Source organism: Mesoplodon bidens, assembly GCF_964165515.1.
Source record: "Mesoplodon bidens genome assembly, chromosome: 2".
In the NCBI taxonomy this organism is placed as follows: Eukaryota; Metazoa; Chordata; class Mammalia; order Artiodactyla; family Ziphiidae; genus Mesoplodon; species Mesoplodon bidens.
In genome coordinates, this window is record NC_138177.1 from 37,802,948 (window position 1) to 37,822,044 (window position 19,097).

The 19,097-nt window shown below is 54.2% G+C and overlaps 1 protein-coding gene across 1 annotated transcript in view; it reads left to right on the forward strand.

The window, feature by feature from the left end:
* The window catches only part of LHX4 (LIM homeobox 4), a gene marked incomplete at its 3' end in the record, with an annotated part of 42,903 nt that overhangs the window by 20,352 nt on the left and 3,454 nt on the right, over positions 1-19,097 (forward strand). The window contains exon 3 of the mRNA XM_081224923.1: positions 13,999-14,201. Within this exon, the coding sequence (XP_081081049.1) occupies positions 13,999-14,201 (203 nt within the window). The remainder of the gene's footprint in view (positions 1-13,998; positions 14,202-19,097) is intronic.

The window sequence follows — 19,097 nt, forward strand, 5'->3', positions numbered from 1 at the left end:
ATGAGGTCCACCCTCTCAAGGTCTCCCCATCCTTCCATGATGGTGAGTCCAGCCCCTCAGTGGCCTGGCCACCTTGCCCCTTGTCTCTCCCGATGACTCAGCGCGAGCTGCTTGCTTTGCTCATTCCTCACGCACCTGTTTGATCTTCCCCGTTGGCTTGAGGAAAGGCTTATTGGTCCCTCATTTTCTGTCTTCCCCACGCACCTGGCCCCGAGCCTTGCCCACAGGCCATCGCTGGGTTTGATGCAACAGAGGGTAGATTACATAGCGAATTCACCACGCACTGTAGGGACCAGTTTCTTCCGTACCTGGCTTGGCGTCCTGCGAGTCAGAGGCCCAGGGTGCCTCCGCTATTTAGCCCCAGTTCTTTTCCTTCCACAGCACTGCTCTGCTTCCTAAAGTAGCCCACCCTCAGGACTGGATCCTCTTGTAAAGCAGGGGAGCTGGCCGCATATTCAGTGCTGAAACCAGGTCATTAACTCTGTGATGGGGCCGCCGGGTGGAGAGAAGTTTAAACCTGAAGTGATTCTCCCCACTGCCAATGGAGGGGCAATCAGACACGAAGATCGGGCACCTCTGAAGCCCTAGGGAGGCCACATGGATTTACAGGCAGTCAGGCCTCACCCAGCTTTTGGGGACCATGGCTGTTTGGTACAGGAAGGCACATCTGCAGTACAGTTTGGTATAGCAAGTCATAGTCCTCGGTGAGGACAGGGAGGGAGAATTGTCTACGGTCAGAGTGGCCTCACCTCCCATCCACAGGGGTCTTGGGACCTGCTGCCCACTTGGGGCTCAGGCTGTGATTTGGTCACAGGATGGGTGGGTCTGCTCCTCATTACAGCTCATTAAAGGTCACCAGGCACCTGCTTTCAGATGGCACATGTGCAGAGGGACACTGGGAGCAGAGAGAACAAGAGGTGGGGCAGGCGGGGAGGGCAGTCCCAGGCAGCCCAGGTCCCATCCTCGTCTCACACCAGGCTGCAGGTGTCACCACCACCACGAGAGAGGGCCAGCAGGTGCCGTGCACTTGGATTTGTCCGTCACTTGTGCCCGTGGCACTTGGAAGATGCCTGGTCAGAGACATCTTCTCTATGCTCCTTGAAGTAGAAGGGAAAAAGAAAAAAGAAAAAGCAGTGTCCTTTTATGATATCTGCCCCAAAGCCCGGCTCGGAGGCAGAGGGCAGGATTCACTGACCTCACCAATCAACACTGTGGTTCTAAGTTCCAGGATCAATATTTTAAATCTCTTTGCCTATAACAAGGGGCAGGGCCACTGCTTTGCACAATTCCAGGGGCATCTTTTATTCTGTGTGAAGCTTTGTGACCCAAGACTGTAATGTGAGGAGTGCCCCGCTGGAGGTGTGTAATACCCCAAAAGTGGGGTGGGGAGACAGAGAGGAAAGCTGGAGGTTGGCTCCCACTAGCTTCCAGCCTGTGAGACATGGTCATACTGGTGACTGGCAGCAGAGGGCGATGTTGGTGTGTGCACAGGCAGAAAGAAGTACTGTCGGAAGGTTGTACTCTGTGGTTGTTATGTTGTTTGAAGGGGGGGGGCTGTTAAACTCTGTCTTACTCAGTAACATTGGCGGATTTTTGCTGTTGTTTGTTGCTTTGACTCTTGGGTCCTTGGCTCCCCTTCTCCAAAGGAAATAACATTCTGGGGCCTGAGAGGAGAGGCTTAGTTGACTAACACAGTGTGCTTCTAAGATTATTACAATTTGACTCGCAAGCCAGGGAGCCAACACTCCTTGGGTTGCATTTGAGCAGGTCTTTTCTGGACTGTGCACCCAGCATGTGGAGGATCCCTGGCTCCTTGCAAAAGGACTAGAGCCTGGGGAGAACAGGGGTCTGGGATTTGGGCTTCCGGGTTCCCCTTTTCATCACTGATTCGGTCCTGGGATGAGCCCAGCAGCTCCCTTACTCTGAGGCGTGGTGAAAACAGGTTTTCTGCTCCAGGAACTGGTTCAGGTGCTGGGGTCCTTAGGCAAGTTCCTTAACATCTCTGAGCTCCAGTGTCCTCTGCAGGAAAAATGGGAACGCTAATGTTGGCTGCTTTAGAAGACCTGGTACACAGTAGCATTTCGCAAACGGGAGTTATTTTATCAGTAGAGTGGTCTGGTGAACCCAAACGGAGCTTGATTGAATTCCTGTCCTGTGTTTTACCAGCTTTTGTCAGCAAACAAGTGACTAGGCCTTCCTGAAAACCTCATTCCGTTATCTGTTAAGAGGTGACATTCTAACCCACAGAGTTGCTATGAAATGCAACTCTGTGGGTTAGAATGTCACCTCTTAACAGATAAGGGAATGAAGTTTTGGAACGCACAGGCTCAGCAGCCATGGCTCACGGGCCCAGCCACTCCGTGGCATGTGGGATCTTCCCGGACCGGGGCACGAACCCGCGTCCCCTGCATCGGCAGGTGGACTCTCAACCACTGCGCCACCAATGGAAGAAGATAGCGTGTAAACTGTGTCTAGCACTGCTGGGTGCTTCATGCTAGGTGCTGTATCTCTGGGTTTCTGGCCCTGGATGTGTTCACCTGACCTGCGGTCATGGAGGACCAGCTGGCAGAGTTCTCCCTCGGGCTGGGCCTGAGCTGACCTCTCCTGCCCGCTGCTCTCTCCAGCTTTGAGACCTTCCCACTGAGATGACTTTTAGAGGCCTAGAACTCCTCAGATGGAGGAAGGGGTAGCCTGGCAGGTGGAGAGGGTACATGGCAGTGGGCCGGGGACAAAGATGCCATGCCAATTTACATGAAGACTTGAGAAACAAACCAGTGATTATTGTAATATGAAACAAACAGCTATAGAATCAAAGAAAGCGCAAGAGCCTGTGTACGTTTTTAAGGTAAAGCACAGCCTTTAAGAACATCCCAGGCTTGTGGGGAGCTTCAAGCCACGCCCTGGCCGCCAGGTATGCGTGCTGGCATCTGTCTGCCAGAGGGGGCCGTGGGGAAGAGTTGGAGGCGTTCTGGGGTGACTGCCACTCCTGGGGGGTCCTGTCTAAAACTTCATGCTTCTCTGGGGGTGTCTCCCTGCCCCTGAGGCCCTCACCTTCCTGGCACTGCGGGGACCCAGCGGGATGGAGGGCTGCTGCGCCGTTGTCACTGGGGAGCTGTGTCCCCTCCCCCAGCCGGTCAGTCTCCAGGCAGTCAGCCTGGCTGTCAGCCAAGGGCAGGTTAGCGGTGTCCTTGGGAGCCCGGGAGCTGCTGATTTATCCCCGCAGTTCAGAACAGCCTGTTTCAGCTCCAGCTCGCTCTGAGTTTGGCCCAGCTGCAGGGTAGTTTTGCTGGCTCTGGCCAGGTCTTCGTTAGTGACCTTGGGCCAGTCACTCCGGTGACCAGGGCCTCCATCCCTCAGCTGGGCAGACGCCCACAGGACATCGGGCAATATGGGCCTGATGGGCCGATAAGGGCCCAGAAACCTCTCTCCGAGGTGGACGTTGAAGAGGGACCAGGTGCTGGGTTTGAATCCAGGCTCAGTGTGAATCTGGGGCATTAGACCTCTCTGAGCCTCACTCTCCCATCTCGAAAAAGGGATGGGAATAAAAATGTCTACTTTTCAAAAGTTACTATGAGGACTGAGTAAAATGAAGTGTTCAGTAGCCATCATTACTGGGAACTATTCCTATTAAGGCCATGATGGCATATCTATGTAGGGAGGAGGAAAAAATAGAGAAAAGGAGGGTCCTGGGGCAGAGGCTACAAAAAGCCTTGGGCCAGACAGGGGTCCTGGGGAGGGAGGTGGGGCCTGTCCAGTGGCAGTGGAAGGTGATTGGAACAACTGTCCACCTTTTGGTGTGCGGAGCTGCCGTGAGTCTTCCCCACAGGAGACCATCCCTCTCTGTGTGGTCCAGAGCTCTGTGGCAGTGACCGCAGCCCTCAGCCTTCACTTCCCAAAGCGGGGTTCCCAGCTCTGGCAGGAGGGTCCTGCCTGTGCTTGTGTGGCCGCCTCTAGTAGCTTGTACTCTGTTGCCCCAGGAAGAGGCCACTTCAGTTCTGGGGTTGGTTGTGGTCCAATCTGGGGCCAGGTTCTTGCTGAGCCACTTGTTATTTTTGATAACCACACACCTGTTAGGACACACACACACACACACACATGCGCACACACACTCTAGCAAAATGTGCTTGAAGAACTCACAAGGGGAGGGTCTCTTTGACGTGTGACTTTCCATAATTTCCGAATAGTTTATAGTCTAATTCCCTCGCTAAGCAAATTAAACCTCTTAAGGTAACGACCAGGTGGTCCAGATAGTAGCTGCGTGTGCGGACATTTGTAAGATTCAAACACTGGTGGGACCAGGCCCATAGTCATTTGCAAAGGCCTGTAATCAAGGCAGAAGCAATTACTTAGCTGAGCAGTTCCCCCTGGGACCTGAGGTGGTATATCAGGCGGTGATGAGTCCACGGATTATCTGTCTGCCTGCCCCGGAGGCCTCCCGTTCAGCGGTGCCTGCCCACCCTCCCAGAGCCCAGGCTCTCAGTGAAGGCCTCCTGACATCTCTGGAACCTGCATACTGGAGACCTTTCTGCCTTGGGAGAATCTGTTTGGAACCAAATAGTTGCAGATCAGCCTGGGAGTCAGATGGCATCTGGGCTGTGGGAACATGGTCCCCAGGCAAAGAGGGATGGGGTGACCTGGGAATGGGAGATGGGGGCAGCTTAAAACACGCCAGCTGGCAGCAGCAAGTCCCGTTTTCTTAATCACTGGGGCTCAACCTCCTGCCTCCTTTACTTCCCACCCCCAGCCATTCAGGTACCGAGACACGGGGTCCCACCTCCAAAAGGCCCTCTCTCTCCATTCCCACTGCCTCTCTCCTCTCTCGGTCCCCTGTCACCACACCTCTGCACTGCTGGAAGCTTTTCTAATAGGCTGTCCTTCCCCTCTCGATCCCCTCTCTGCCAGTCTATGCCTTCCTGCTGCAGCCCATCTTTGGCCACGTTGCCCCCATGGCTCCTGAATCTCCCGAGCCCAGTGCTCAGGAACCCGTGGCCTGGCTCCACCACGTTTCCTGCTGACTCTCTGGCCGAGGTCACACGAAGGTCCAGGGAGATCCAGTCTCTGACTTGTCGATCTGGCTCCTGGGGTCTGTTGGTGCCCCTGGAAGCGCCACTTTCGGAGAAGCCACAGACCAGCCTTGGACCCTGTGGCGGGCATCATGGGTCCATGCAGCGGGCTGGCCGGGGGTATGGTGGGAGGGGGTGGGATGGGGCCTCTGTCCCCGAACGTCCATGCTGCTGCCTGTCCCCGTGTCTGCTGCACCACGGTTGAGAATGAGTCCTTAGGCCTTGAAGGGCTCAAGAATCAACAAGCAAGCTGCAGATGCTGCGAGAGGGCCAGGAGCGTCCATTACGCAGGGTTTCTCAAAGAATGATCCATGCCACAGCTGTACTGGGGTCATCCGTGTGGGGCTTGTTAAAAGTGTGGGTTCTGGGCCCAGAATCAGGAGTCTGGGGTGGCTTTTCTGCTTCTAAGCAAACACCCCAGGTGGCACTTCTGCACAGAGTGATTTGGTGACAGCTGGGCTAACACCTTGGCAGAGAAGAATTAGTCTGGAGTAAGGAGAGCCGATTAGGTGCCTAGAGGAGAGGAGTGGGAAGGAGGGACGATGTTGTTGGACCAGCTGGCAGGCTGTCCCATCTGTGAAAAGGGAATAATAGCAGCTACCGATAAGGGCTGTTGTACGCTTTCAATGAAATAGCACACGTGAAATCCCCTGGTGCATACTGACTGCTTAATGCATGTTCACAAAAATTAAGAGAGATGGGCTGCACTCTCGTAGAAGAGGGTCAGATCCTACACGTCCCATTGCCTCTTGGGAAGCAAATCTCCCCCCAACAGGGAAAGTGGGGAAGGATGGCTGGGGGAAGGGAGAGTTGGGCTGTAGACCTTTTTCTGCCACTAACGGGGCTGTGTGACCTTGGGTAAGCCCCTGACCCTCTCTGGGCTTCCCCAGTTTGCTTCTGTGTTAAATGAGGAGGTTGGACTAGGTCACTGGTTCTAAAGCTTTTCCCATTGTATTCATCTCAAAGTAATACTGAATGCTTGTTGAAAAGAAAAACATTATATTAAAAACAAAAAACAGAGCCTGAGGGGCAGTTCTGGTGGGCCTGGGAGCTTTATGTGTGAGTATGTGTATGGGGGAGCTGTGTCCGTATTCTCTAAGGCTCTAACATTCTCCGGTGTCAGGCCTTCTCCAGATACGGCCCCCGTCTATGTCTGGAGAAGGCTGACCGTTCTGGGGCAGAACTCTGTGTGCCGTGACATGGCTGTGGTGGTGATATATGTTGGAAATATTGGTACATACAGTAACAGTAAATATCAGCGACTTACCTGTCAAGTGTGGTGATAGATAAAAGAAATACATGGAGGGAAGTGTCAACTGGGAAAAAAATATACAGCCGGCAGTAAATCACCACCAAGCAATTAAAGCATAAAATTAAGTTGTGTGGTATTTTGTTTCCTCGGGACAATCCGCACTGTGGCAGCTCCCACACATGGGAGGCTGGCGTGGGCCCCGGGCTGGCTTCCACTGACTGCTGTCAACGGCCCAGAGAAAGGAAGAACATTGGGTTCAAATCCCAGCTCCACTGTCTATGGCTGTGAGGCCCCTGGCACATTTCTTACCCTCTCTGAACTTGTTTCCTCATCTACAAATGGGGGAATTGTGCATTAATGCATACCGTAGGAGTGGGTCATTCACTACGTATGACCAAATAGTCACTGAACACATATCCTGGGCCAGGCACTGCTCCAGGCACTGGGTCCACTGGTGAACCAAACAGATCCAGCCCCGCTGTCATGGAGCTCGCCTTCTAGAGAGGGGAAAAGACAATACGATAAATGAACGAAATGCACAGTACATCCATGGGAGATGAGTGCTTTAGAGAAGGGAAAGGAAGTGCTGGGGTGGGGTGCAGGGGAGGTGGTTAAGGACTGCCCCCTGAGAAGGATACATCTGAGGGGAAACCTCTAGAAAATGCAGGAGTGAGCCATGTAGATATCTGGGGAAAGAGCTCCGAGCCCAAGAAGCAGGCCGGATGGTGCAGGATCGTAGAGGCCAGTTAGGGGACTTTGGCTTTTACTCTGAGTGAGAGGGGAGCCCCTGGAAGGTTTTGAGCAGGGGAGTGAGATGGTCCGACTCAGGGTCACTGTGTGGAGGATAGATGGTGGGGCAAGGGCTGCAGCCAGGGGATGCTTTAGGGGAGCTGTGGGCAAGGGGAGAAGGTGGCCTCAGCTGGGGAGGCAGTGGTGGAGGCGGCGAGGGGTGGTCCAGTTCTTGGCGTAATTTTGAGTGGTGCCAATGAGACCTGCTGACAGATCAGATGCGGGTGTCCGAGGCTGTTGGCCTGAGCAACTGGAAGAATGAAATCACCCTTCTCTGAGATGGGGAAGGTCACTGGAGGAACAGGAACATTTGCAATAGATGTTTGTTTGAGCAAACATCTGGTTGCCCATGAAATTAGGGTTAAAATTGGCTTTTAAATTCCTGCAAAATGTGCTGTTGGGATTTTGATAGGAATTGCATTAAATCTGTAAATCCCTTTGGATAGTATTGCCATATTAACAATATTAAGTTTTTAAAGCCATGAATATAGAATATCTTTCCATTTGTCTTGGTCTTTTAAAATTTCTTTCAGAAATATTTTGTAGTTTTTAGTGTGCACGTCTTGCACCTGTTTGGTTAAATTTATTCTAAAATATTTTTGATTCTTTTTGATGCTATTGAAAATATTCCTGTTCCTGTTCCTGTTCCTGAGGAACAGATGTTGGGATCTGCATCTGGATCAGGAGTTTGGTCTTGGGCGTCCAAGTCGAGATGCTGAGGACGTCATGGGATGCACCCTTCTGGAGTTGGGTGGCGAGGTCTGGGCTTGGAGGTGGAAGTAGAATCCCCAGGGGTGTAGGGGGGACAGAGAAGAGGTGTGGGAGGTGGAGAAAGGGCTGTCCGAGGAAGGAGCAGACCCAGGAGAGTCGGGTCCTGAGACCAAGTGAGCGCAGCGTTCTAAGGAAGAGGGATGGCCGATGTGGTAGAAGGTCAGGGAAGATTAGACCTGACCACTGGACTCAGCAATGCCGGGGCCGCGCTGACCTAGTCAAGTGCAGTTGAGGTTGATTTGTGGGTGGCATCTTGACTGGAGCGTGTATTATTCAGGGTTTTCCACAGAAATGCAACCAACAGGGTGTGTGTTGGGGAGGGTGTATGTGTAAAGAGATTTAATTTAAGGATTGGCTCACATGATTTTGGAGGCTGAGAAGCCCCAAGATCTGCAGTCAGCAGGCTGGAGACCCAGGAGAGTTGATGGTGTAAGTCCCCATCCAAAAGATGGCAGGCTCGAGACCCAAGAAAGGGCCAGCATTTCAGTTCGAGTCTAAAGGCAGGAAAAGACTGATGTCCCAGCTCCCGGCAGTCAGGCAAGGGGAGTTCACTCTCACTCTTGGGAGGGCCAGCCTTTCTGTTCTCTTCAGGTCTTCACCTGATTGGATGAGGCCCATCACTTTGAGGAGGGCAATCTGCTTTACTCCGTCGACTGATTCAGATGTTAATCTGTCCAAAACCGCTTCCAGACACACCCAGGAAAATGTTTGAGCAGACACCTGGTTGCCCATGAAATGAACCATCGGAGTGGATTCAAGAGAAGACTGAGAGCAGGGGCATTAGAGACCCTGCCTAGAGACCCGTCTTCTGAGGGATTTTGCTCCAAGGGGAGTAGAGAAAGGGCTGGTAGATGCAAGGAGGTGTAGGGTCAAGAGAGGTTTTATTTTTTTAAGTGACAGAACTATTGATAATAGCATGCTGTACGCTGCTGGGTAGATGTGGTAGAGAGGGGAAGTTAATGATGTGGGTGGCAAGGGGGCCAGTTGCTGGGTGAATGATCTTATCAGGCAGGAAGGAGTGGACTCTGTGCCCAGGCGGGCGGTCAGCCTTGACCAGGAGCACAGCCGAGTCAGCTGTAGGAAGCCGAGAGACCTGGGCAAGTGGCGGCGGGGCGGGGTGGGGTATGTGTGGATGGGACAGTGGGAGTGCCTGGCAGGCCTCTGCTTAGAGCTCCGTTTTTCTCCCAGAAATAGGAGGCCAGGCTGCCAGCTGAGACGGAGGATGAGGGGCTTGAGAGAGAGAAGGTAGGGGAAGGTGGGAGGGCTAATGCACTAGGGAAGTGCCCTGTGCTTTCCTGGGCCCTCTTGAGGTCCAGAGCCTGAGTTTAAGGGGAGCCCAGTCAGGGAGGTGGTACGTTTCCCTCGGCGCTGTCAGACGCCCGGTGCTGCATGGAGGAAGCGGAGGACTGAGAGCGGGGCGTGGGTTCGGGCTGTGGGCGCGAGAGGGATTCCTAAGGTGGACCACGGAGTCTTTGCTGGGTAAGGGTGGGGGATGTGAGGCCACAAGGGAAGGGAGGGGCAGTGAGAGGGGCCAGGTTGCAGGGCTGTGGGCGTCGGGCTGCTGCGGGGACTGAGCTGGAAGGACAGGACGGTGCGAAGGTTGGAAGTTATCCCTGGAGGCACTGCAGTTCCTGGTGACACGGTCCGGGGTGGACCATATGGGCATGAGTGGCTGAGGAACGGGGGAGGCCGTGCCTTTCAGGAGAAGAGGTCAAGGAAACGAGAGGGCAGGGGCAGGAGCGACTGCTCTGGGGACACGGACGCCACTGAGAATTACGGCAGCAGGGACGGTGAGCCAGGAGGGAAACTCGCCCCGGGGTGGGGCGTGGGCCGGGGTGACAGTGACTGCCCCGGGGAGGCAGCGGTATGGCCTGAGGGCCGGTGGCGAGGATCAAGTGAGGTTATGTACCACGCAGGCACACAGCAGGTGCTTGGTAAACGGGAGCTACTCTTTAATTGTGTTGGTGACCAGAATATGGTACCTGGCCTGATGGTAGGTCAGAACTTAAAATCAGGAATGTGCTGGAACATCTGCGGTGTAGGATTTACATGCACCTGTTTCTAGAAGATATGGTGCCTGCCAGGCCTGCCTGTCACCCTTACTGCAGTATCCAGACACCCTGAAGTGGAGAGCGGGCCAGGCAGGCCTGTCGAGAGCAGCCAGGGTGGACAGATGAATGGGCAGCGGGAACTCAGGCTGAGCGCGGGAGCAGAGGGGGAGGCCAAGGACACGGGCCTGGCCCTGTTCCCAGGGTCGGGGGCAGCCCCTGAATGTCAGCCATGACGTCTGGTGCATTTCCGGAAGCCCAGGCCCCTCACGCCTGAGCTACAGGTGCAGGAAGGTGTTGATAGGACCAGTTGGTGTGTTGAGGTGACCCCTGGGGGGGAAGGCTCTTGGGGCAGCCCCGCACTGCAGGCCTGGGAGCCGCATGCTCGGCGGCTCAGAGCAGCTGGGGATGCTTGAGGGGCACAGGGCCCCTGGAACCCACTTCCAGTCCAGAGTAGAGGCACCATGGCTGGCTGCTCCATGATGCTTGCTGCCTTTGACGCCCACCGTGCGCCAGCTGTGCTGTCAGAAGCACCGAGTTCAAATCCTGGTCTTTTTACTCTTTGCCTGTGTGAGCCGAGGCCGGCACCTCACCCATCTGAGCCTCAGTTTCTCATTTGTCAGAAGGCATCCTAATGCCCGCCTTCCAGGTTGGGCACTCAGGAGACATCTGTGGAATGAGTGCAATGATGAGAGCAAAGTGGGGTGGAAAGTTAATGTTTTTGTAAACTTCGGGCCTCATTTCAACGGGGGGGTTCAATTCCCTTCTTAGGAGAGCTTTTGCCAGGAGCTGCAGTTCTTATGGTGAGTGCTAATCCTTCCCCTCCTGCTTCGGACATGTGCTTGAAGGAGCAGTTCGTGCACTCATTCCTTCCTGCGTGCATTCATTCACTCCTTCGGTGGGTCTTTGTGGCATTCATTCACTCCTTCGGTGGGTCTTTGTGGCTTGCCTGCTGCTCGTTGGGCAGAGATAAGAGCATTGCCAGTGATGTTGCTCCGAGAAGGAAAGTAACGTTAGCCATTAGCAAGTCCTCCCTTGTGTTTTCTTTGTCTTTTGGATCAGCTCCAGCTGCTTTCCCTGGGGAGCCCAGCTGTCCCTGAAGGCCTAGCAGGCAGGGCTGACCGGAGACAGATTATTCTTCTGGTGAGCAAGACCAGTGCAGTTTGCACCCGAGCGGGCAGGGCCCTGCACACAGTAGGGGCTCAGCGATAGGATGAAGGGAATGCTGACTCGAAAATTCCTCGGAAGCCTCTTCCTTGGCCAGTGTCCTGCCCCGCCCCCAGCATCCTTCAGATTTGGTCAGGTTGGTTAGACTATTGGTTCTGTGTAGCAGCCAGGTGCACAGTTTTACCTCGTTTTGGACCCGGGAGTTTTAGCCGCGGCCATCTCATTATTACTCGTCACAGAACAAGTTGTGTAGCCTCTCCAGGCCGTGGCTGCCTCACCTGTGACTCTGGCTGGTCTGAGATCTGGACACTCAGGACAGTGTCGTCCTTACATCTGCAGCCCCACAGGACGGCGCCTTATTCTGGGCCCGCTGGCTCTGACCAGAAGTTGGGGTGGGGAGCCCCTCAGGACTGGGCCACGCTGGGAGAGCCCTGTGGGCCCAGGGGGTGCACGCAGTCCCCTCGATGAGGGTCCCGCTGGCCGTGCTCCAGGGGAGAGAGGTAATAAGGGGCAACTTCCACTTACCATCGGTATAAATCCCACAATCAGGAAAATTGCTTCAATTGCTAAAAAACGTCGGTGGGAAAGTCCATTTATTTTTCATTTTTCTTGTGCACTTGCCACCCTCATGCATGAATCACTGTCGGTATGTAGACTAAATTTATACCCTCGTTATCTTTCATGTCTCTGGGGCTCTGGTGTCAACTAGGTTTCTGGTTACGGAAAGCCACAGCCTGTTTTTTAGTGGGGAGAGGATGTGGCCCTGCCTGTGGGTGGAGCCGCTGCAGGGTCTCCACTCTGTTCTGGAGTCTGCTCAGCCCTCCTCCCACCTCCCCCCCGCCCCCCACCCCACCTCTGGTCTCCACCCCGTGACTCGGCCACAAAATAGGACTTGCTTTCTGGAAAACTCTAGTTCTTCTCTGGAGCTGCTTCTGCTCCAGCCTTTGCAGCAAAGGATTTGGACGCTCGGGTTTTGGTGGTTTATTTGGGAGGGTTTGCAGTGAGCAGGATTGTTTCATTTTGAACACCTGCTTTGTGAATTGGCCTGCACTGGATAGCAAACTACAGGCAATTTGAAAACACACTCTAGAAACACATATACAGGCTTCCTTTCTCTTTGTCCCCCCCCCCCCACACACACACACGCTGGGTGCCTGCCTGCCTAGAAGCCTGGTTCTCACCTGTGCTCTGGGAGGTTCAGAACCACCTAGGACTGACAGTAGACTTTGTTCTCCATTCTCAGATTTAGCCGTCTCCTTGCATCATCTCTAAAATCGTGGTTCTTTATTCACTGATTTATTTTTCAACAAACTTGATCTCTACTTTTCTGGGTCCTGGACTTGAAATTTGATGAAACCCTTGAAACCCTCTGAAAATTTGTTGCAAGTCCAGCCCCCCACTCCTGATGCACAGTTTTGAAAAACTCGGGGGTGGTTGACAGGGCCTGTCCTGAGCTCCAGGCTGAGAACCCCTGCTCTAAAGAGGCCTATTCCCATGCATGCCACCGTCCTCCCAAAACCGAGGGGCATTCCAGGAGTTCAGAAGCCTGGGCTCCTTCCTAGCCAAACAGCTCAGGCCCTCACACCCCGACACCCTCCTCAGATCTAGTCTCAGAAAAGCAGTCCCTGGGGCCACGCTCCTGGCTCTTTCGGGGTTACCCATCTAGACTTAGAGAACCCCACTTCTCTCTGTGACCCCATGCCCCCGGGACGGGGCTGAAGCCGCAGCTGGCCGTGCCTGCTCCAGGCCCCTGCAGCCCCCGGCAGGTATCATTACTGCACAAGAGACCCATCATTCTGCATTAATCTGGGATTCATCATGATAGCCATGACCATAATTAATTTATTTGGTATTAATGGGGATGAAATATGTACTGTCCTTTCAGGGGAAATCAGGCTGCCTATAAGCATTAGTTAAAAGGACCATTAAAATCAAACCTTCCCCAGATCCATTAGGCAAAGTCTCTCATCCTGAAGAAGATAAAGTCCTGCTGTGTGAAATGTCATGAATAATTAGGTTGATTGCTGTTTGAAACTCTGCCCCTCCCTCCCCAACCCTCCCACCTCCCTCCTGCAGCAGAGCCCCCCACGCACCCACCGCTTCATTGTCACATCTGCACTGGCCCCCAATTCCCCTCTGGCCTCTACGACCACTGGCGTGGCTCTGTGTGTGTGGCCAGGACAGGGAACGGGGCTTAAACGACCCAGATGGACTATAGTTGCAACGAGTCTACGTCTCTTCTTTTCCCAACCTTGGGCCCGGGTGGTGGGCACCTTCCTCTTGCCTCGGTGCTGCTCCAGAAAGGGGTTGAGAGGAAGAGGTCTGAGGCAGCATTTTTCAAACTGAGGTCTGCAGGCCCCGCACCTCGAATGGTGGCAGGGGTATAAAATTCAGATTCCCGGGCTCACATCTCAGGGGCTGTGCGTGGGAAGGGGACAGAGGCTGCTACGGAGGGTTTGGTGTCTGCCGGATGGAGGGGAGAGGCAGGAGAGAGAACCCATTGTAAGAGGCCCGCTCTGCGGCCGGAGCCCCGTGTGGACCCTGGCGTGTGGCGTGTCCCAGCCACACGGGCCTCTCCCGTGGGGAGCATTGGAAGAGGCGTCTCACCTGATGCTTTATGCACATGGGTGTGCACAGTTGCCCCGTGGGGCTGGTCCTCTAGGCCTCACCATCAAGCTGAAGAAACCAGGAGGCAGAGGGGGAAACTGCCTGCTCAGTGGGACCTGGAAAATCCTACAGCCCTGGGTGAACTAACAGAGCTGTTAATCGGACAGTTGGGTGGCCCAGGGGTGGAGGCCCATGGACCCCCCCGGAGTGGTGGGGTTGGGGAGGGACAGATGAAAAGTGCGTGCAAGCCAGACCCCGCCTCCCTGCCCCGCACTCTAATCCTTTCATGCTGCCCTGACAGGCGCTTCGGCACAAAATGCACGGCCTGCCAGCAGGGCATCCCCCCGACCCAGGTGGTCAGGAAGGCGCAGGACTTCGTCTACCACCTGCACTGCTTCGCCTGCATCATCTGTAACCGGCAGCTGGCCACGGGGGACGAGTTCTACCTCATGGAGGACGGGCGGCTGGTGTGCAAGGAGGACTACGAGACGGCCAAGCAGAACGGTAATCAGCACGGCCCCTCCCCCGGCCTCCGTGCCGGCCGTGCCCCCTGCCCTGCCTGAGTCCGGGCTGCCCACCCCTCGGAGCCCTGCTCGCCTCCTGCCTCCTCTAGAACCTTCCCAGATGCCTGCAGGGAGGGGGAACCCCCAGCCCCCAGCCCTTGGCACTTGCTGCTCCACTGAAGCATCAACCGGTTTCCGGCTGCTGAGCGCCTGCCTGTCTCGCGCGCCAGCACGTTGGCTGGGGAGCAGCCGAGGACCTCGTGCCCGTCATCTCGAGGCCCCTCCCTTGGGGCGGGGCTGGGAGGGTGCCCCGTCTGCAGTGGAGCTGCTCGTCAGTTTCACATATCGGGGTGCACATTTACCTCTGCACCTCAGAGGCTTAGGTCAGCAGGAGCCCTGGCCTTGGCCTAAGTCACCCTTGGAACGGGTCAGCTCATATTTCAGTTAACTGTATCCTGTTTCCCCTCTCAGACTGTGGGCTTCTCGAGGGCAGGGACTTAGGGGTGACGACTCTTGTGTCTCCCGAGCCCCTCATAGGGGCCAGTCTCCTCGTTCGGGGAGACCCAACCGTCTCAGCCACCTGCTCCCGTGCACCCCGCCACCCTTCCCTGGCCACCTCAGGGCCCTGTGCACGGTCTGCACAGAAGCTCGCAGCACAGGCTGAGACTGATGTCGGGCCCCAGCCTTTAGTAACCACCCTGGAAAGCCCGCCTTCGCAGGGGCGGCCTGGGCAGCAGCGGCTCCTGCCCTCCAAGGCCTTGCTCCTGGGCAGCCCTAGGTCTTTCCTGGGCCTTCCCAGGGCCTAGAGAGGGCTCGGACCCCCCCCACCCCATTCCCCAGCGCTCCCCGCAGGAAAGCCAAGCCCGATTCCCCACCTCCTGCAGCCTCACCTCAGGCTTCTCGCTCACGGCTGTGCCCTCCTCCCTGGCTCTGAATACGGCATTTGGCCAAAGTCAACCTGGGAATCTCAGGCGCACAAACGCGTGAAACGTCCAAGGTCATTTGCCTTTGACTAGAATTTTTATCGACTCAGGGTGTTACTGCGGAACGCTTTTGTTGACGGCTCTGGGCTTGATGAAAAAACAAAGGAGCAACAATTTCATGTATCTCCTTCCAGGTCTTTCCTCGGTCCCCACATATATATTGTATCCATACGATCAATGCATGGAGAAATTAGTCTTTCGCTAACGAATGCAGTTCAAGGGTTTGTGGAGGTGAGGCCGCGGGAGCCGAGCTCCGCCTGGGAGGGACAGCGCGTCAGGGCCTCCGCTCTCTTCTGCCCCCATCCCCAGAGTTCTGGCGCTTGGCATGGACCGCCCTTCAGTCTCTTCTCCTCTTTCTGGGGCCTCTGCAAGCCTGCTCCCAGGCTCTTGGCCTTAATGTATTCATCTGCTCTGGCCCCTTAAAACTCACTCGATGCAGTTACTTTGGAGTCAGTTATAGTGTCACAGAAGATTAGAGATAAACCCTCAGCGCAGAGGGACTCAGAGAGCCCAAGCTGCCTGTGTAACTCTGATGCTCTTCACCAGAGACCCCAAGGATGCAGGCCACCCCCCAGGGCCAGCGGCTGCCTCTCGCCGTCAGAGGCCTCCTTTAGACCCTGAGCACGTGCAGCCTGGCGTCCACTGCTGCTGTGGATGGGTTGAGAGAAAGGGGAGACCAGCTGGGGAGGCAAGAATTACCCAGTGGGGCTAACGCTCTTATGGAGGATGCTTTGCCCCACAGCAGACCTCTGTAGGATGGTGGAAAGACACCGAATTTGGCCTCAGAGGTCGGTGGGCATCTCTGCCGGGTCATGCGCTAACTTGGGGGTTCCCCTGGCAAGTTGTGTACCTGGTTGAGCCTCAGCATCTCAGCTCCATGGGGGTGGGTCAGAGCACCTGTCACATAGGGCTGTGTCCTGAGGTTTCCAGAGGCTGACACTTGTGGAGTGGGACGTTCCACGAGGGAGAGACCAACGTGGAAAAGAAATGCAAACAGTAGGTGAGATCTGTTGTAGGTTTGCCAGCAGCTGGGGCTTACACAGTGTTTCTGGTCCGTTCCTCCCGCCTCTGGCTGTCAGTGAGGCAGTGGCCGCTCCATCCCTTGAAATCTGGGTGCTCCTTGGTGCAGCAGGGGCCTTGGTCTGCTGTGGGGCATTTGGCTCTCTTTTTGTTTTAATTCCTCCTTGCTAATCTAAACCCTCTTTTAGGCTTAGATTCCCTCCCTGGTGCTACCCCAAAAGACTGAATATGAGCTATTTGTATCTTGGTGTGAATGATTTTGTTCATTTGTTAGTCTCCCTGGATATTTGCATTTTCAATATAATGAGGTGGCATTTTGTGCCAGGGACAAGTGCTAGGAGACCCTGCATAATTCAAAACTAACATATTTTAAGACCAATTTTCCCATAGGAATTAATGTAAAAAGTCGGGGGGCGGGCATGTATCCTGGGAGCACCTAAATCCATAACCAGTGAAGTGTATCTTTGCCTTAATGCTACTTTTTATTTTCTCAGCACTATCTCAGTCTCTCCCAGATGCTCTCTCCTAAATTAACAGCCTAGGGTATCATGGTCTTGCTTGGCCTTCCTCATAGCGTTTTATCACATTTAACTTCCGTACCAAAGTTATTGATTTTTGGGTACATTTTTCAGCACGAGCACTGCCACCACTACTTAATGAATACTCGGATGATATTGTTATAGGATATAAAAAAGATTTTAAATTTTAATAACATTGAATGTTAAAATAACAGCATAATAGTCCCCATAATCGCAAGAAGAAAGTTCCGCGTACGTAGCCAGCCATGTGGAACCAAGGGGCCACCAACCCAGAGTGACAGGGGTTTGTCCCAGTGGCGCTGCCATCTGGCCGTGGTGAGAACAATCTCTAATGCACTAGGCCAACCTATTTTGAAATTAAGCAATTCTCGATGAATTGAAAAAATTTTTGGTGGTTTCATTATTTCAAATTTTGTACGTAAAGACCGTATGGATATTTTTTAAGTGCACTATTTCGTATTTGCATCAAGTTCTGTCATGCTCTTATCTCTATAAATACGGGCAGACGCGAGTGATTCCTAACAACAGAATTTAAAGAATTTTGGAGGTTTTCCTCAGTGCGTGTGTCTCAGTGGCTCTCGAATCCTTCCCCCTGGTCCTGTGTCCAGGACTTGAGTGGTGGGCTTTGAGAATGACAGTGCTCTGCTGGGGAAGAAAACAGCCCAAGGAGGACAGAGGACTGGGGGCCTTGTCCCCCCTCCGCTGTGTGCACGATCGTTTGTAGTGTGAACCTGGGCTTCATGTCATTAAGGATGACTTAATCCTACAACGTGCCACCCACCCAGGCTTCAGAGGGGCGAGGGGACTTGCCCACGTCACTCACTCAATGAGAATGGTGAACCCAGGTCTTCTGACTCCAAGGAAAACCTTTTAGAATTGTTGTGAGGCTCGTAGGCACATAAAGCTCTTAGATCAATACCAGGCACACAGTAAACACTTAATAAACATTAGCTATTATTCTTGTTGTTCCTAAGAGAGGGTTTTCTTGGGTGGAAAGGAAGAAAGGTAGGAAGATAGGCGTGGAGCAGACCCCCTTCAAAGTACACATGTGGGAGGGGAACAAAGAACCCAGAGGGCCAGACGCAGCTGCCCATTCCCTCTTGCTCGACTCCGGGGGTGCTAGGCAGGGAACGGAAGTAAGTCTAAGTGCTGGGAGAGGAACAAACCACTTACACCCAGTGCCTCTCTCTGTGTCTGACTCTGACTGACTGGCCTTTGACCCACAGGAACTTGATGCTCAAAATCCATTGAAGACAGTTGATCAATCAGCATGTTGTCCTGAACACTCTTCAGACCAGTGTTTTTTGTTTTGTTTTGTTTTGTTTTGTTTTTTGGCGGTACGCGGGCCTCTCACTGTTGTGGCCTCTCCTGTTGCGGAGCACAGGCTCCGGACGCGCAGGCTCAGCGACCATGGCTCATGGGCCCAGCCGCTCCGCGGCATGTGGGATCCTCCCGGACCAGGGCACGAACCCGTGTCCCCTGCATCGGCAGGTGGACTCTCAACCCCTGCGCCACCAGGGAAGCCCCAGACCAGTGTTTTTCAAAAAATTTTGACTATGATCTACAGTAAGAGACTCCTTTTTTTTTTTTTTTTTTTTTGCGGTACGCGGGCCTCCCACTGCTGTGGCCTCTCCCATTGCGGAGCACAAGCTCCGGACGCGCAGGCTCAGCGGCCATGGCCCACGGGCCCAGCCGCTCCGCGGCACGTGGGATCCTCCCGGACCGGGGCACGAACCCGCGTCCCCTGCATCGGCAGGCAGACTCTCAACCACTGCGCCACCAGGGAAGCCCAAGAGACTCATTTTATGTTTCAACTCAGCACACATATTCATACAGCAAGCATTGATCAAGTTTCATGAAACAATACTTGCTCTAATCTGCCTCATCCATCCCATCCCAACCCATCCCATCTCATTCCATCCCATCCATTTTATTTCCTCTCTTAGTTTTCGATCAACTAAATTGACTTCACAACACACTAGTGGGCTCTGACCCATAATTGATGAACACAGCTTAGGTGAATAGTGAATGTACAGGTCACCCCTGCTATGAGCCCAGGGCTGTGGAAAGGCAGCGAAGCCGTGGGTGGGACCTGGGGAAACGGACGTTCCTGATGGGAGGAGGGGCAGGCGTCTGGGGGAGCCCAGAGCACAGACTTCGTTCTGGCTCCTTCACCTTTGCAGCCTTGGCAGTAACTCACATGGTTGGCCAGTCAGAGTGTTTGTCATGATGGGGAAACGCATGGAATGGTACACCTTCAGTGTGAGGAAAGCCCCTGTGTGGCTGGCTGGCAGGGGAGAGGCAGGGAGCTGAGGCAAGGGGGACATCGTCCTCACTTTTCAGTGACTCAGAGGG